This window comes from Halichoeres trimaculatus, unplaced genomic scaffold, assembly GCF_033239565.1.
Source record: "Halichoeres trimaculatus isolate MK-OKI-2021-1 unplaced genomic scaffold, fHalTri1.1 fHalTri1_scaffold_9, whole genome shotgun sequence".
Taxonomy (NCBI): Eukaryota; Metazoa; Chordata; class Actinopteri; order Labriformes; family Labridae; genus Halichoeres; species Halichoeres trimaculatus.
This window is the reverse complement of record NW_027437188.1, coordinates 24,423,179-24,440,681: the sequence shown is the minus strand read 5'-3', so window position 1 is coordinate 24,440,681 and position 17,503 is coordinate 24,423,179. Positions and strand designations below refer to the sequence as shown.

Here is a 17,503-nt window from a genome sequence, read left to right as displayed (position 1 = left end):
ATTTCTGGGTTTGATAAACATAATGAATATTGCATTTTGTTGAATTTCAACATATAGGAGTAGCTGGAGAGTTCGCTGAAGCATTGATAATCACAAAGAGCCAGAGCATAAGAGCATTTCAAGAAGAGAAATGTGCTATGCAGATATTGTTGCCTCTGTGTCTTAATGTGTTTTTTTAGGTTTATGTTGTAAGCTTGCTCATCCGTGTGCTTAAGCGTCATTTTGGCAGCAAATTGAGTTTAGCTCATATTTGTCTGAGGATGCAGGTTTTGCTCTTGCATTGCCCATATGCACATGAGGCTACTTTATGAGCTCAACACCTGCTCGGACTTCTGCTCATTACTCTGCTGCCTAAAAACTGTCAGTCCCAATATCTAAATCAGTCATACATCCTCTCCTATACTCTCACCTCAGCTTGTCCCATCACTCCCAGTCAGCCAAGAAGTGATTCTGATGACAGATGACGCAGATATGATGCTTTATTTTTTTTTGCCTTCCTTCAGCACTGAATCCTGAGAGGAAACATAATGATAAGGTTATTACAGTATTCACACACTGCGGGGGCTGTTATCAATCAAGTGCTTATCTCCTCATTTTTTTTCCTGTCATTTTATCAGCTCTGTCTTTTTCCTGTCTCTTCTTTTTCTCCTCTTAAGCTCTATATTAATTATAACCTCTTGTTTCCTTTCCTCTAGTCTCACCGGTGCATCTCTTCTTTATATTGCTCTTTGCTCTTTTCTTATCAGTGCTTTACTGGATGGCTTTCCGTCTTCCTCTACGTTTTTTTTTTTTTGGTTTTACCTTTCTACCTCCTGTCTACTCCATGCAGCCTTGTTAGTCAGTGTAAGCATCTGTTCAGGCAGCTCTTTGTGTGTGTGCGTTGCAGAGGTACTTGCTGTCACTGCCTGTTTGGTGTTGGAGTGACACATTAACTAACAGGATGGATGGTGAGCACTGACCCAGGCCATGTGTGTATTTGCCTTGTTTCTTTTCATCATGCCTTTCTTTTTTCTTTCCTCACATCAATCTTCTCTTTATTCTACTAGATTCAATGTCTTAACCTCCTTTTCTTCCAACCTTGACCTGATCTTGACTATTGACACTTTCTCTGTGATGTTGACAGCAGGAGGAGAAAAGACCACAACAGTATCCCTGAATAATGGTCTAACCCTCCCCTGATACACTCCATGACACAAGCTTCTTGAAGATTTTTTTATTTTGAAATTTAATTGTATTATTCTTTAAGTTAGGTAGTAAATACTGCTTATTATGAAGTGTAATACCAACTGGAGCTACAAGCCAATTGGCTTTTTTGTTAAGGAACGGGGGATGATGTGAAAATCGTCGTTGGAACGACCACAGTTTCACTTTAGCTAATGGCGGTATAAATGGCTAAATTTCTGTTCCCTACCCCGTTATAGTACAAACTTTGAACAAAATATAAAAACAACTTTTTCTTTTAAATTAATCATGAGCTCAATTGTTTCATATTAGGGATAGACCGATCATCGGGCCGATATTTGGCATTTTGAGTTGCATCTGCCTTTTTTTGTCTGACGGCCAACTACAACGAAACAAATTTAATAATATGCTGTTGCGGCTCTGATGTAGCCGCTCAGCTGTCTGCAGTCACTACTCAGTCCCCAGCACTGTCCCACTGACAGTATCATCTGATTGGTTACAAGCAGAGCCATGGCTTGGGAAACAGCCAATCAGCAGTGCAGTTATTACAGTTATTGCAGTTACATTGAAAAACTTTATTGACTGTAGAAAACTTTATCTATTTTTTTTTTTTAATTTCAATTTAACTTTATAAAACATGCTACTGAGTCTGGGAGCTGTTTGATAAACTCATGCTTAATGATATTCCAATGAAGTAAAGTGTTGGAGTTTGTTTTATTCAAAATTTTGACACCAATATTTGCACTTTGTCTGCAAATTAATATCTACTTCAAATATCGGTTATCTGCCTCCTTGACAACAAATAATTGGTATCGGTATTGGCCTGGAAAAATACATATCGGTCTAGCTCTATTTCATATAATGGCTAGCTTAAACAGGCTGCATCAGCGCATTGGAATTATAAGTCATTTTTTCAAACGAACACAATAAAAGATACATCATAAACAAATTTATTTTAGCTAATGTCACCCTGCCTCTTGTTTAAACAAACAAACTGTAGAGGAATTCATTCATTAGTTTAGTACTGTGTTCATAAGCACGTGGATGCTAACAGAGCATGACCGAGCAGCAAATGTTAAGTGAACATCTTCAGCCTATGAATTGAACACATTACACTTTGTAATGACTCAAGACTATATTTACACAAACCTAAGAAATTGCATCTAAAATGATTATGAGGAACATGAAACCTAGAGAGTCAGAGGTTTATTTGTCCTCATTATGAACTTTAGGCTCTGTTAATGCTTCAAGTGTTCAAAATCATTAAGGGGACAGTAAAATATGTGGCCAATCCAAGTATTCTCAAGTATCGTCCCCAGACGGGCACACACATCAGTCATCTACACATACAGGTTGCATAATTGCATTAATGAGCCTTGAAATGAGTGCGACCAATCTGGCATTTCACCAGGGACTTGTTTGTCTCTGCAAATGAGGTGACAGTTGCATTAATATCTTTGAGCTTCTAATAGGTATTTTTGAAAAGTGTGAATGAATGGTCCATTGAATCACTGTGCTTTACGCTATCTTTATGTACACCAGTTTAGTATAAAATGAGTCCTCAAATTTACTCCTTTTCAGCAGGTTTCCTTGAAATCACAGTTTTGTGATATTACTGCCCACTGATGGGTTCATGTGGTCACATTTGTTTATTTTCATGCCTCTCTTAGCAGCAGCAGCTCCCAGGATATAAGCTGATGAAGGTCCTAATAATAGATGACAATGAATCTGTAATCAAACTGTCTTCATCATCTGTTGGAAAATTAGCCTTGGGTCATCTTTGTTGACACTGTTAAAATTGAATTTGCCAAACATCTTATGATCCATGGTGGCACAGTGCAGATAACATACCTGATCTGGGATACTTGTTGGAAATAAATGCAGCTGTACGCCCTCATTGACCTTATTAGGCTGTAAATAGCTCTGTGTGTCTTTGTCAAGGGATAATGGTTTATAATGATTAATGATATAATGATATGCTTATTCTTGTCAGAGTGAGGCTGAACAGGCTCTTCTAATACAAATATATGATAATACACCATTTGCCCTCAGAAACCTGTGACTTTTACAGGTCTAGTTCTAAAACCAGCCATTTAATTATTATATTCTTCTAGTTAATGTTCTTATAAATTGTTCTATTGCAGTCTATGGCAACAACAACTTTGTTAAGTATTACATCTCCAGCAGATCTGGATCAAAGTACATATTTAAAGTGATGGTCTGGCCATCTGGTGTTTACAGTTCAAAGTTTATTTTAAGCTATCTCTACTTTTATTCTGCATCGACCCAACAGAATTTTTTTCCTAACTGCAGCAGATAATTTTTTTTTTTCTGGAGTGCAGGGATGAAATTTACAGCTTCACCCCTTAAAACGAGTCTGAAAACGCCCACGATGTCTTCTCAGTTGAATTAAATGTATAAACCATGTCACAAGTTATCACTGCAAAGGAAACCAGCTGGCCATAGATGGTGTGAAAACCACAGACTTTGCCGAGTTAAGGCTGCAAGAAGTGGTTGATACTCTTTGAGCTGCTGCTTCCTAATGCTAGCAATGTAGCACAAGACACACAGGACACAGGTTACAAGGTCTTATCAGGTGAAAATTGTCTTACAGCCAGTGCTTTTTTTTCTACTAAAAAACTGACTTTGGAGGCTTCCCCATCCTTCATATTGAGTCTACATGTCCTAATATCTGAGGTACAGTCTGTTTGTAAATCTCAGTCGTAGCAATTTTCTTCCTGTGAGCTCCCTGACTAGCCTCAGCACATGTGCTAGAAGTAGACTAAAGACAGTGAAAAACCTGTCAGCCAGTTCAAAGTTTTAAAACAGGATGAACTTTAATTTTTTGTGTTAAGATCAGTTACCAATACTAAACATTGGATCTTTACACCATTTACTAATGTAGCGAATGTACTTGATGTTGCTGTATTGGTTTAAAAAACTCTTATTAAGCCTAACCATGTTTTGAAGACCTACAACTGATGGAAATTATTTGAAATAACAGTATGTGGTTCGTGTGCTGAAGTGTACAGCATAAAGTACAAATACCTTCAGTTTCAGAAACATTCTGCCGGCTGATATTTGCTTTGCTGCTGCTCTTGCCCTGCAGCTCTTTCATCTCAACCTCCTGCTGCCATCATCCTTTCTCTACACTTCCCCCAAGCCCTAAACATCGTCTCACTCTCCATAACTGTTTGCCCATATTTTCAGTCTAATTGTGTTAGCGGCACATTGGTGCTGTCACAATCGTAAATGTTTGGCAAGTTATCGACCAAGGCGCTTTTGAGTACACACCACTGGGGGAAAGAGAGAAGAGACGAAGAGTAAGGAGAAGAAAGCCATGCCACAAGTGTTGACTGCACATCTAATTTCTCTGCCTGTGATTTGTCACTGAGGTTCAGTTGAGCTTTATGGCATGGTATTCAAATTCTTACATCAGTTATGTTCTAACAGGTTAAATTTAATTAAAAATGCTCTATTTTTGTCTTAGGAGGATCGGCCAGAGCAGACATTTTCTCATTCCTGAAATAGATTATTATTGATCCATGAAAAGGCTCGCTATAATTGTACCCCAAGTAATTATTTAACCTTTGATAGTGCGTCAGTTTGTAAATTTGTATTTAGGCATGTTTAAATGGCATCACTTTGATGATTACACTGTTAAAGGTCAGAGAGCGGTGAGGGAGTCAGAGGATGGACAGGGATGAAAGGCAGCAAGGTGAAAGAGAGGATGATAGATGAGTACATGAGGGTAATCAACTACATTCAGCTAGTTGTTATTCTCACCATACTCGCAAAAATACAGCAGGAAAGGTTGCTTCTTCTTAGACCAGGCTAACAGATACAACATTCAGGTGTCTTAAGTATCAGCTTGGTTTGATAAATGAGTGCTCGTGTGTTCCAGATAAAGAGTAATAAGACCAGCACAGCATGAAGGCGCCTGACAAAGGTAACAGAGTCCACGCTGTGTGGGCCAGCTTCTGCAGAGATTCTGTCGGAGGAGTTTTAAGGATGACGGACAGCGAGAGAGAGAAAGAAAAAGGAAGATGATAAAAGAGGGAGGACAGTGAGGAGGATTGAAAGGAATAAAAGAAAAACTGTTAAACGTGCAAACGTTGGGACTCTATGCTGCTGCGTTAGTGCTTCAACTTTTCTCCCACCCACATTATTCTTCGTCTTCTGTATCTGATGGACTTGCTGCCCTCAGCTGCATGCTGTTAAAATGCTTGTTAACCTCGGCCAGATCTTTTTTTCCCCTATAGATCTCAAAACATCAACTTTTGGTTAAAAAAAAAACAAAATAATAATAAAATAAATGAATAAAGAAAGTAATATTTCTTTTGGAGGTCCCTTCAATTAATTCTTAGGTCAGACCCTCACTAAAAAATGCTTTAATCTCAGAAGACTTCAAATTATTGAGACCCCTTAAAAAATGATAACAGACAAGAGTAAACAGTTTTGCTTCAAAACTGCTAGATTTTTCCATTCACCAAAGACTAGAGTCCTGACTCTCAAAACTGGACTTCCCAAAGTTTATCTCATGGTTAAATTTGATCTTAGGGTGAACAAGCAATGTGGACCACGGGATGGTTTTGAAGCTAATTGATGCTCAATGCTTAGCTACATGGAACATCCACTGTGGTTGCAATATCTGTTCAACTCTTCTCCTTCTTCTGACATGCTGATTTCGGGGAGTAATTTAGTCTACATTATTCTATGTATTCTGTTTTATAGCTTTCTTTATCTCATCTACACCTTCACCAATTTTCAGTCATCACTTTTAGGCTTTGAAGCAGGAAGATGACTGCCTGTGAAAGAAATTGAGGCATGATAATAAAAAGCTGTCACTCAGAATGACATTTAAGTGTTTTGCCAGAAAATTTAAATTTGCTGGTTCCAGTTTTGAGGGAATTTAGCCGGCTTAGATTTAATTATGTTGGCAGATGAAGGTTTTTAAAGCAGCTCTTCTGTGTTTTTGATTTGTCTCGCCGCTCTCATTATCCTGGTTACCAACACAAGACTTGTTTTTAGCAAATGTCCCCAAAAACACACTTCATCCCCTGCACCAAGTGATTATCAGATTATTCCCATGGAAGTTTATACTGGCAAAATAAAGGCAGAAAATGAAGAAGAGGTCAGAAACGCAATCCCTGGAGGAGGATTACTATTATTTACTCCCAGTATCTTTCATCATGTCAGTTTTGTTAGATTTTGTGTTATCAGGTCACCAAGAAATCAATTAGGGCTTGCTGGGATACTGCAGTCTGGTTTGGCCATTTCCGAGAGTGCCACGGCTGTTGAGATAATCACCAGTGCAAGTCAAAACTTGGCAAAACAAAACAACACATTTTTTTTTCTGTGATTGCCCCCACAATTTGTTTTGCTACACACTAAGTATTCAGTATGTGAACAGCCAGAATACATGTCTAAGATTAAGATTTGGAGATTCTAAGATTTTTTGGGATGCATTAATCCAAACATGGAGACTTGTTGATTTTCTTCTGAGATTGCTGCTGGTGTTGTTGTCAGTGAGGAGACAGCCCAGTTATGTGAAAGTAACTGACTGAGGTTTACATGTGTCAGACTCAATCACCCGCCCTGCTCCTGGTTGTATAATTATCCCATCCTGATAGTCGTACACACTCTATCCTACTTCCCTTTCATCAGCTGCTCATTTACTCTGACAGTCATTCAGTCAGCGGAGCAGCCGGACCATCAGTCTGTGAGATCGGTTTGGTGGTTTGTGGTATTGCTTCGTCTGCCTCACTAATAAAATCAATTAATTAAAACACATTGAATAACTTTTTTGAAATTCATTTATGTGTTTTTGATGCTGAAGATTGGGTTGATGAATTGGCTACCATTTAATCTAGTAAATGTCACCCTCACATAAAGTCACTTGACATTCAAACACCTGCTCTATGCTAAAAAGGAAAGTGAAAAATTATTTTCCTATTTGGCTTTGCTGCCAGCTGTTGCTGCATAATATGGCCTGCTAATTATTCAGCCTGTAGACAGTGACTTTGCTGCTGAATATCTATTCTTAGGAGAGGAGTATCTTTATTTTTAACCATGACTGTATAGACGTTTTTGTTCTCTGCTCATAAAAGAGTGGTGGTTGAGATGTGGTTTGGTATCTTATGCTGCAGCAGATTGTCAAACAGCTGATTTGCATTTCTATTTTCAGAGATCTCCAATCAAAACTTGGAAAGACTTTGATTGAAATAGCAAAGTCCCAGCAGACCACACCAACCAAAAATTGGTTTGCCAAACTTCCTGATACAGCATCTAGCCCCAAAAACTGTTCTTAAAAATGGTGATAACAGAAATTGAGTTTTTTTTTTTTTTTTAAATCATTTAAAGCCCAAATTAATCTGGAATGGTTTATTATTTGTATGCAACTACTTGGCAGTAGAGCTCTGTTCTGGGAGCTCCCAGCCCTTTTTTATGCTTGTGTGGAATGCCAAAGCCTGTGGTGGGGAGAGCACATCTCCTCTCTCCTTCATGTGCATTCATGAAAAGCCAAGGCAGGAAGAACAGCCGCAGAAGCAAAGACCCACTAAGAGTACAGGACAAAGCAGGCATCATTCATTATGTTTACATGCAGCTTGAGAAATTAGGCTATGTGCTTAGTCAGCATCAGATCAGACTATTAAGATGCATGTAAACAGCTTAGTCAGACTAAGAACAGACTGCGCATGGTCCATTGATAATGTGATTGGTACGGGACTGGGGTTGGAATCACAGGATTCGGCAAGTCATGCTACACCTGGGTGTGCAGCGTTAGCAAATTTCACCTGGAGGAGGAAGTTGATGACAATGATATGCACGGTCGCTGCACTCCAACGTGAAAAACACCATTGATGTTCTCACCCGGAAGTCTGAGGGGCTGTTTTAGGGTGAAATGCAAAAGTTTTGTTGTGTTTTAGCCTCTTGTTTACACAGATATGACATTTTAGCCGACCTAAAATGCAAACTTTTAAAAAAAGCCTCCAGAATGGGATTTTTCTAAAAACGCTGCTGACACTGGTGCCGTGTACATAGTAATGTGTTTTCAGCGGAAACTCTGACGTCACACTCTGCTTCGCGCAAGGGTATACAACAGGACAACAGTGCCATTGTTACCATTGCCGCGAACTATTGTGTTGTGCTTGTGCTGCAAAATCTGCTGTATCTGCTGACTGTCTTTCAACAAAATGGGCAACTGTTGCTCCACTTTTGCACTTAGTATTCACCAGATGATCGGCTCAACTCTACACTGGTGGAGATCTCCCAAAAGCTTCTGGACAAGACAGTTATAGCGCCGACTATGGGCCTGGCATGCTTAGTACAGCGTTTTCAGTCCCTTTGCATTTCCATGTAAATGCAGATTTTTTTCACTGCGCTTTAGTATTTTCAGATGAAACGTTGTGCAAACCGGGCATGATTCTCTTTTCTGCGTGCATATGCAGATAAGGTTTAAATCCCCCGCTGTGACTTTACGACAGTGCTATGATCTTAGTCAGACCACTTAATGCATGTAAACATACTGATTAATAATTTTACTCTTTGACACTGATTGAAAGAGACAGTATAAAAGGAAGAGCTGGGTTGGAGGTTGGTTGCAAATAGGTTAACTATTGGAGGAAAAAAGAATGTTACATTGAGTGTCCAAATAAGTGTGTGTGTGAGTGTCCATAATGAATGGTACCTCCCTGTATTATGATAATAAATTTGGTGGTGCTCTCGGTATTCCTCTTTGTAGCTGACACAGATTTTTATGAGTCAGTCCTAATGGGACTGCGGGAGGCTGCTTGAGTTGGCTGTAATACAAAGACCATTGAAACAAGTCTGTTTTAATATGGAAACACAGAAAGACAATAAAGTGCTGCCCACATGGGTTCCCGTCACTACTTGATGTGCCTCTCTCTGTATTTCTCATTCTCCGACAGAACCAGGAAACTGGAAACTGGACTGAACACACACACACACACACACACACACACACACACACACACACACACACACACACACACACACACACACACACACACACACACACACACACACACACACTCTTTTGGTCTACACATCAGCACACCCTGTGTCTCTGTGTCTCCCATACAATTACTCCTACAGAGCTTTTGATAATTGTTGTGTTGCCGTGTTTGTCCTCCTCTTTTTGTCTATAGGATTGTCAACCATGATTTTCAGAGCGTGTACCCTGAATCTCTGTACCCACTGGCTTTCTTTAGCAAACAATGTAGCCTCTGGCAGCAATAGCCAATGTTTAGCAATCACGTTTTACCCAGTGCATAGCATTAACAGACTCCTTCATGTGGCTTCTTGTCTTATGATGCCTTTTTCAGTGTGACATGCAACTTCAAAAGTGGGACTAGAGATGGTGTTGAGAGATTCAGATTGCTAGATCCTCTTGCATATCTGCTTGAAATTAGCTGGCAAAGCGAAAGACTCTGTAGAGTGGGCCCTCCCCTTCCAATAGCAGAATGTGGCATCAAGAAAATGTCAAGAACAATTTTTTGCTTTACCTAATGGCTGCTCCATCACAACACCAGATCACATAGGTTTCTGTTCAAGTCAGTGTGTCACCTCACACCGAATCAGATATGCACGCCTTAGGTTTGGTTTTTGCAGAGATGCACCAAACAGATTGAGCGGGGCAGGAAGTCGTGCACAGGAACCACATAAGAACACACAGTGACTTTCAAAATAAAACTGTCAAATCAAAATCAAAATCAAATTTAGCTTGACAACAACAAGAACAAACCATCATAATAAGTGTAGCCAGGAGGATCATCATGGGGTGGGAATGGAGGGAATTCCTTGGTCTCGCGATTTCATCTGTTTGGCATCCCTGCTACATGCCGGGCTGAACATGAAGTTGATGTGAGTTGATGGATGAGAGTGAGAGTTAATCCTCTGTGTGGGATCTGCATGAACTATTAACAATACTATATACAAGCCCACCTTTGATAAACAAACTTTCCCTTCTACCACAGACTACCTCACACTACGTCAATTTGATCTGTGCTTTTTCCTTGTCAACAACATTTCCACCTCGACCTGTTTGCTGTGGGCATTTGCCGTCTGTCTTGTCTTTACTTCCTGCTGGCCTGGTGCCCAGAGCAACTCTCTAATCAAATAAACAGTGTAATCAGGCCACTGCTCCTGCAGGGCACTTTCACCTGAGTGTGAGCCCCACAGGAAGAATAAACCAAGGGGTTAGAGCTTAATGGGTGGACCAGCTTGTAAAGTCTAGTTCCCTCTGCGCCTGTTGTATATTATCACTGGGTCAGCTGTAGTGTGTGTGTTTGTGTGTCGGTCTCAGAGCATCTGCTATGTGTGGACACTGAAGTCCAAGTCTGCGAGGGAGGCGTGCAGCGTGTAAGTCCTCTCCCAGCCTCAGCAGGAGCTTCAGATCTTTGTGGGAGGTGGAGATGAGGGATGCACCACTCGGTCTTCTCCCCTTCTGACCACTCAAAGTAAAACCTCCTTTTCTCTGCAGGAGACGCAGATTCTCTCTGTGGAGGCAGAATGCAATACTGGTGCTTATTCTGATTCCCTGCTAGTCCTCCTCTTCCTCCTCCTCCTCCTCTGCTTCCTGCTGCTTCTGCTTCTCTCTGCTTCTAATAGTTCCTCATACAAAGCTTATTGCCATACCAACACATAACCATATGTGAGCATTTTTGTTCCAAAATGAGGCACATACCAAGAAAATCACACCCACGACATTAAGAGCTGAGAGCCTCGGAGTTAAACTCCCAAATATGCAATCTTTATACACTCACTCAGTGGTTTTCTGTGTAAAACATTTTTTTGGATTACATTTGTTGGATTAAATATAGTTTTACTGGGTTTAGAAAATGTAAGCAGCTTCACAATTATCTCACTGTTTTCACCAATGCCTGTGCCATCTTTTTCTGAAGTCTGTCCTCTCAGACGTTGTCTTCAAGTGCTGCATTCTTTCTCCATGCTCTGCTTCCCAATTTCAGACATCTCTCGTCTGCCTCACCTTTTCATTCCATGAAATCACTCCCAACAGGTTTGTGGATGATATAATGAGATAGTTTGCATATACACCTTCAGGTAACCACCTGACATATGCAAATAAAGATTACACTGTTTTCATGTTTCAGCCAGTTTGTCTCCCACATGGTCAATTTAGCCTTCCATGCAAATTGAAAAAAAAAGCTTGCTTTCATTTGATGTGGAGGTGTCTCACATTTAACAAAAGCCATATCCTCTCCATCTTAAATGAAAACAGCTTTAAAAGAGAGGAGGTACAAAGAAGTATTGATGCATGTGTTAGAAACAACATCAGTGGAAATATTCACCAGGACACTCTTTGTTTGATGAGCTGTCTTATTTTGTCAGTTTGACATTTTTGCAAAGCTTCTATGGTACAATAGACTTTTCTCTACGATGAAGTTTGACTCTGGGTGTTGATTTGTTCATGCACTAATAAGATCTCTGGCTACAACAACAGTATTTTTAAGTCTCAAGAGAGGCCTTGCTAACAATACTCAGACAGGCTTGTTAGAGCCCGAAATGTGACAACAACCTAAAGTGAAATAAAAAAATGTAATAAAGCCTGAAATGTAATAACTGGTTGATAATGTAACAAAAGTGCTGAGCTTGAAATATAATTAAAAAAAAACATGATAAAACTTAAAATGTAATAACTGGCCAATATGTAATGAGTTGTTACATTTTTGGCAAAAAGTTATTACATTTTGGGTTTTGTTACATTTCAGGCTCTAACAAGGCTGGTCTGCATATGTCACAAATTGCTGATTTACTGGGATTGTAATACACAACCACCTCTAGGGTTACAGAGAATTGTTTTTAAGCTCTTACATAGTTCAACGCCACAGAAATTGTACATTTTACGCAAATTAACTTGTTTAAACTTGTTTGTGAGTCACAAATGTGTCAAGTTACAGGAGGAAAATGAGGATGATGCGAACAACTTTTCCTTTTCCTCCCTCAAATGTATCAAAACCATCTAATGAGAAGCTGAATTAGTTTGACAGAGGCGAGACAAATGAGATGAAGCCACATGAGTTTGCTGCTAATGTAGCTTAATGGCTAATGTATGACTAAAATTAGGGATTCTGCAATAAAATATTGTCCACCCAGACTAAACAGTTTGACAAGTTGTTCCTTTTGGAGAAGTTTGAGGTTGGGATGGTGGAGGCTTTCCTCAGGAACACAAAAAGACTTTGAATACCTCATCATTCATAGGTTCTTCTATCTCACTGTGTTCTTGTTGTAGTTTCAGTCTGAAAAGCTCCTCTTTCCACTCTTGCAGAAATGGCAATATATGACCAATAAGCTGAAACCTTCCTGGTGTGAATGTACCAAACTGCAGCTGAAGAACACAGAGACCTGTGTTCAGTTTTAAAACTCTGGTCTCTCTTGTGTTTTCTTTTGATGGCAATTTCACAGCAGAGTGGATAAGGTTTCACCGATGGAGCCACTTAAGCAGAAAGTTGGACATTTGGAAAATAACTTGTTGGGTGGTTAGCTTCAAAGAACCTTGGGGTTTGACTTTGATGGAGGCATTCTCACTATCACACCTTGTTTTCAGTCTTAATGCAAAGCTAATCTAATATTGTTAAGCTGTAGCATCTTTCAGAAAACCTGAGATGTGTGTGAACATTTTTTTTCCTTCAGACCTAGTGCATCTGTATGCATTAGCAGGCTTTAAAACGTGTGTAAAAGTAAAGGTTTCTTCTGCCCCTGGGTCCTTATTCCTAATGACTGACTAATCACTCATCACTATGGTTCTAATTACAAGTGCAGCGAAGCACTCTTGTTTCTAATCAGTTGATGGGTGGAGTGGTGGGAAGCGTGATAATATTGTTCTGTTTAACCTTGAATTATACATGAAAAGTCGGGATCAATTGTATTGCTGCGCATGACGTTCATTCATGTCTCTTTGATAATACATAACAATGTTGATCATGTTAATGAATCGCCTGCTCAATGTTTCAAATCGTTTCTTGTGTGTTGTGGGTTTTTTGCAGGGGAAGGAAACGACAGAGGAGGAGGATGAAGTCACAGTGGGGATGGATAAAGGCTTCATGGATGAATTCTTTGACCAGGTTTGTTTTTCTCACAGTCCTGACATTTCTTTTTTATCTCTCTTTTTATCAAGCAGAACTATTGCTTTTCACATTTTGGCAAAAACTGAAGGCTGGCTCTACTTTCCAAATATCTGAGATATTTAGTGTGGACCCTCTTATCACACAGACTCCTGTATAATGAATAGAGGAATCCCATTAAGGAAAGCATTTGGAGGAAATTGCTATTGATGTTACATTTGTCTGATTAAATATAGGGAGGCCAAATTTACATACAAAAGGCATCATTGATGTTAGCTGAAACGTTTCTTTAAATAAAAATATTTATTTTCTTGATTCCAAATAGCACAAAACAGTTAGAATTGATCTAAGTTAAAATGAGAAGAACCACTTAGAAGTATTTGCTCACTATTATCACCTTTTCATACTCATTCACTAATAAATGCATTGAAATTTTCTTACTCTGCACATGAAAAAGTGTGTATGCAAAATCACAGCCGGATTCATGATGAGCATAACAGCCAATTTAGTTCCGACCCCCTTGGATCTATAACTACAAGGGATGTTCAATACCCCTTTTTATACAGACATATACAGTATGAGTACTCCTTCTTGAGTACTCACCGATACTAAGTACTGAAACTACTAGTACTTTTGATGCATAAAATTTCAACTAGAAGTGACAGATCATTTTGATCAAAGGCAGCACAGTCACTATGCCATTAAGTACACAATAAAACTAGCAACTGTCAGAGTTTAAGTATTTTTGAAAGTAAACCAAAGTGCAAAATAAAAAAGTTTAACTCTTCCCGTTTCATCCATATTGTCTAAAAAGGACATGGCACACATTTGCAGTGGTGTTAAACCGCAGCAAATAGCAGCATCTAGTGGCAAGGAGGACTTGACTACTAAAAAAGGTGTCAATCTCATGGTTATTTAATACATTTAGTAAATTCACAGTTTTACTATTGAATTCTGTTAAAGTCTGTCTTTTCTTTTACTTAAATTTGTTTTAATCTGTCGTGCATTTAACTAAGACTATGGGCTCTGATTTTGTGGCACAGCGCAGGGGGCGCAAGCCTGGCGCAGCCTGCGCAGTGCTAATTTCGTGCGGTGCACGGTCGTGCGCTGCCAATTTGACAATTTGGTAGACCGTCTGCGCAGAGATGGGTGTGACGGCGCGCCAGGGGGAGGTGTCAGCAGATTCATGTTGGCGCAGTGACAATTTCTTGCCAAAAAAGTGCGCTGAAAGCTCGCCAGCTCCAACCTGGTCTATCCTCGGCGCAAGGCGGAGCGCACCCCACGCAGCTGTAATTTGGTGACAGGCGCACATGTGCGCACATGTCATCAAAGCCTCAGAGGCAGGTTTCCAGAGTGTCAGGCACATTTTAATGCAATAAACAATCACAGCAATCACTATTTAATGTAACCGTCTGAACTAGCATATACATTTATATCTAAATTAACTGTTCCGTCACATCTGATGTCGGATTAAAGCCGTTTGTCATAATGGAAAGTTAACCTGACGGCAGCTGGAAGTTTGATGCACATCTTACGATTAAACAATAAACAGCCTTAACATCTGATACAGAGTATATATCTGGTTCTCTCATTTCATTTAATTCAAAAAAAAGAGGGAGAGAAAAGACGAAGAAAAGAAGAGACAAAATATATGTTTGTCACTCAGGATTTACCCGTGATTTCCCATATTTCTCTGTTTTAGTCTTTATTTTTAACGTGATCTAAAAAGATGGAGTACATTATTGTAAGGAGGATGAGGTGGAGACACCAGGAGAGTATACAGTATATCACCAAAGGCTCTGCTTGGCGATGACAAACCAGGAGTGCAGGTGGATCAAAAGTATTCTGAATGGATAAGCCAGCTGTGTAAGTGTCTCTCAATTTTGTTCTCCTATTAATGACAAAGGAACAGATAACATCTGTCCCGGGAGCTGGCACACACAGTGACACGCTTCGTGTCCTCCGATATGCCCCGCTGTCCATTGTCCTGTTGCAGGGACAGCGGCTCTGACCGTCTTCGCTACCAGCACTGTTTCCGCGGTGCTGAGGATCAGTCAGACCAATCAGACGCTGCGCCTCGGCAGCAGGGCATTTAAAGGCGAGGAGAGCCGCTCATTTGATTGGTGAAAACAGCGCTTGGCTGTGTTAAACCCACTCACGGCTTTTCTCCTCCCTCTCTGCCATTTGCGCGGACGGAGGCTTGGACGCGCTCCTCTGCGCACTGCAGGAAACTTGCAAAGTGCGCCGGTCACGCCCTGTGCACACGGCGAAGGCCGGCGCAGGGCAGGTGCGCCTGCGCTTGTGCCTGGTCTACGAAATTAGAGCCTTATGTGTTCACATTTTCTAAAAAGTTTGTTGTCATCAATTGTGTGTACACATGGTTTGAGGAAGTTTAATTTTTTTATGGAGTGTAAGATTAGTTCAAGTAAAACTACATTAATGAATTTGCACGCACTGTGTAAGCATACACACTGGTTGTGAATGAGGCCTAAAGTGAAAGGTGGCAGATATCTCGAGAAGGGTCCAGCGATATCTCTGTTTGAATAAACACTTTTTGCCCACTTCACCAACAGCAGAACCTCAACACTTTAAATCAGCCTAACACAAGATGATAACTTGCCATCTTTGATTAGAGTCTTGCTGGTTTGCTGGACTTCAGCGAGCCTTGGTGTCATTTGTCTCCTTATACTGAATCCAATATTGTTGGTTTTTCACAGCACTGTAATCAATCTCGTGCCATTTTTGTTCTCCAGGGAGAAGTGATGTGATTTATAGCTATTGATGTTGTTGCTGGGGTGGCATGGATGGGTGTGTATTTTATTTTATTTCCTTTTTATGGCTTCTATTGATTCTGCAACACAACAGTGCTCGTCTCGTCCAGCTCAGGATTACAACAGTGTAGGTTTGAATTATTTCTCCATATTCTCTTGTTCGTGCTACACACTCAACGCAAGCTATACATCTGGGTTTGTGTTTTCCTGTTTACACTGTGCATCATTTATGGCCCTCTCCGTAAACCTCCCCCTGTGGATGGTTCAGTCATGAAAAACAGAATAACTCAGATCAGATATGAAGAAGCCATATTTTACGAGACAGTTCTTCTAGATATAAAACGCCTCCATGTGTACATACACAATAGTTTTAACTTTGAAGTGTTTCAATCTGCATTGCTAATGCTTCTGCGAACACAGGTTGTGTGGGGTTGAATGCCATTTACCAGGCTTTGAGGGTTATGAAAGGGCTCTGATGATCAGCACTTTGATATGAGTTTTCAAAGCAACTTGAGACTACACAAGCACCTGACCAGGGAGACTAAATGGTCTGTGACCAGGCTGCAGGTGGACCAATCAAACCCCTGTATCAATACCCAATTTATCAAAGGTTTAAAGGTTCTTACAGCATATGAAAAATGGGAAAGATATCTATTAACAGCAGGAAGCAGTTGTCACATTGTGTGACTAACCTGCAGGAATGGAACAGACAAACTGTTTATGACTCAGGATCTTGACGATTACTGCTAGATGAAGCTTGGAGCTACATCAGTCATGCAAAGAAGTAATGTCATTTCACATGTTCCATACTCCTATAATCATACATGACTACAAGCATTCATTCAGGCAGCTGGGCTGCACATGAATAGATTTGGTGCTCAATGTTGCTGCCATGAAGCTATAACCACTGCCTGCTTCCCAGCAATTTAACTCCCTCCACCTCCCCTCCTGCTGCTCCCTCCTGCATTAGCATTTAGATTTCTCCATTCACTCTGAGTTTGTATAAATTTAAAGTATCGTGTTCCTCACATTTGACCGTTGTTTGAGCCGAGACAAGTCTATGAAATCACCCCCGAAAAACCTGTTTTCAGCAGGGCTAGCTGATGATTTCTCGCCTCCATTTAATCTGAGTTTTGGCGAAGCAGCGCTAACATTACACCATATAAATGTGAATCACATAAACAGCATGAAAGAGCATGAGTCCTTCTGTCCAGAGTGAAGCCTGCTCTCCCACAGACAGGGACTCGTAAAGGATCATTTCTCTGTCAGGTATTTTTAATTGTGTTTATGGTAAATTTTGTAGATTTCCCAATACAGTATGTGTTAGTTTACTCACTGATAAAACTATGAACTATTACTAATACAGATAAGTTAGTTAGGGACTTGCATATGTTGGGATATGGATACAGTTACAGATACTGATATAGAAACTAATAAAAATAC

General features: G+C 40.1%; 1 protein-coding gene across 1 annotated transcript in view; it reads left to right on the top strand.

Annotated features, from left to right (window-relative positions):
- Positions 1–17,503, top strand: part of LOC141797660 (syntaxin-1A-like) — a 70,251-nt gene that overhangs the window by 5,165 nt on the left and 47,583 nt on the right. Inside the window, exon 2 of the mRNA XM_074679257.1 lies at positions 13,212–13,289. Within this exon, the coding sequence (XP_074535358.1) occupies positions 13,212–13,289 (78 nt within the window). The remainder of the gene's footprint in view (positions 1–13,211; positions 13,290–17,503) is intronic.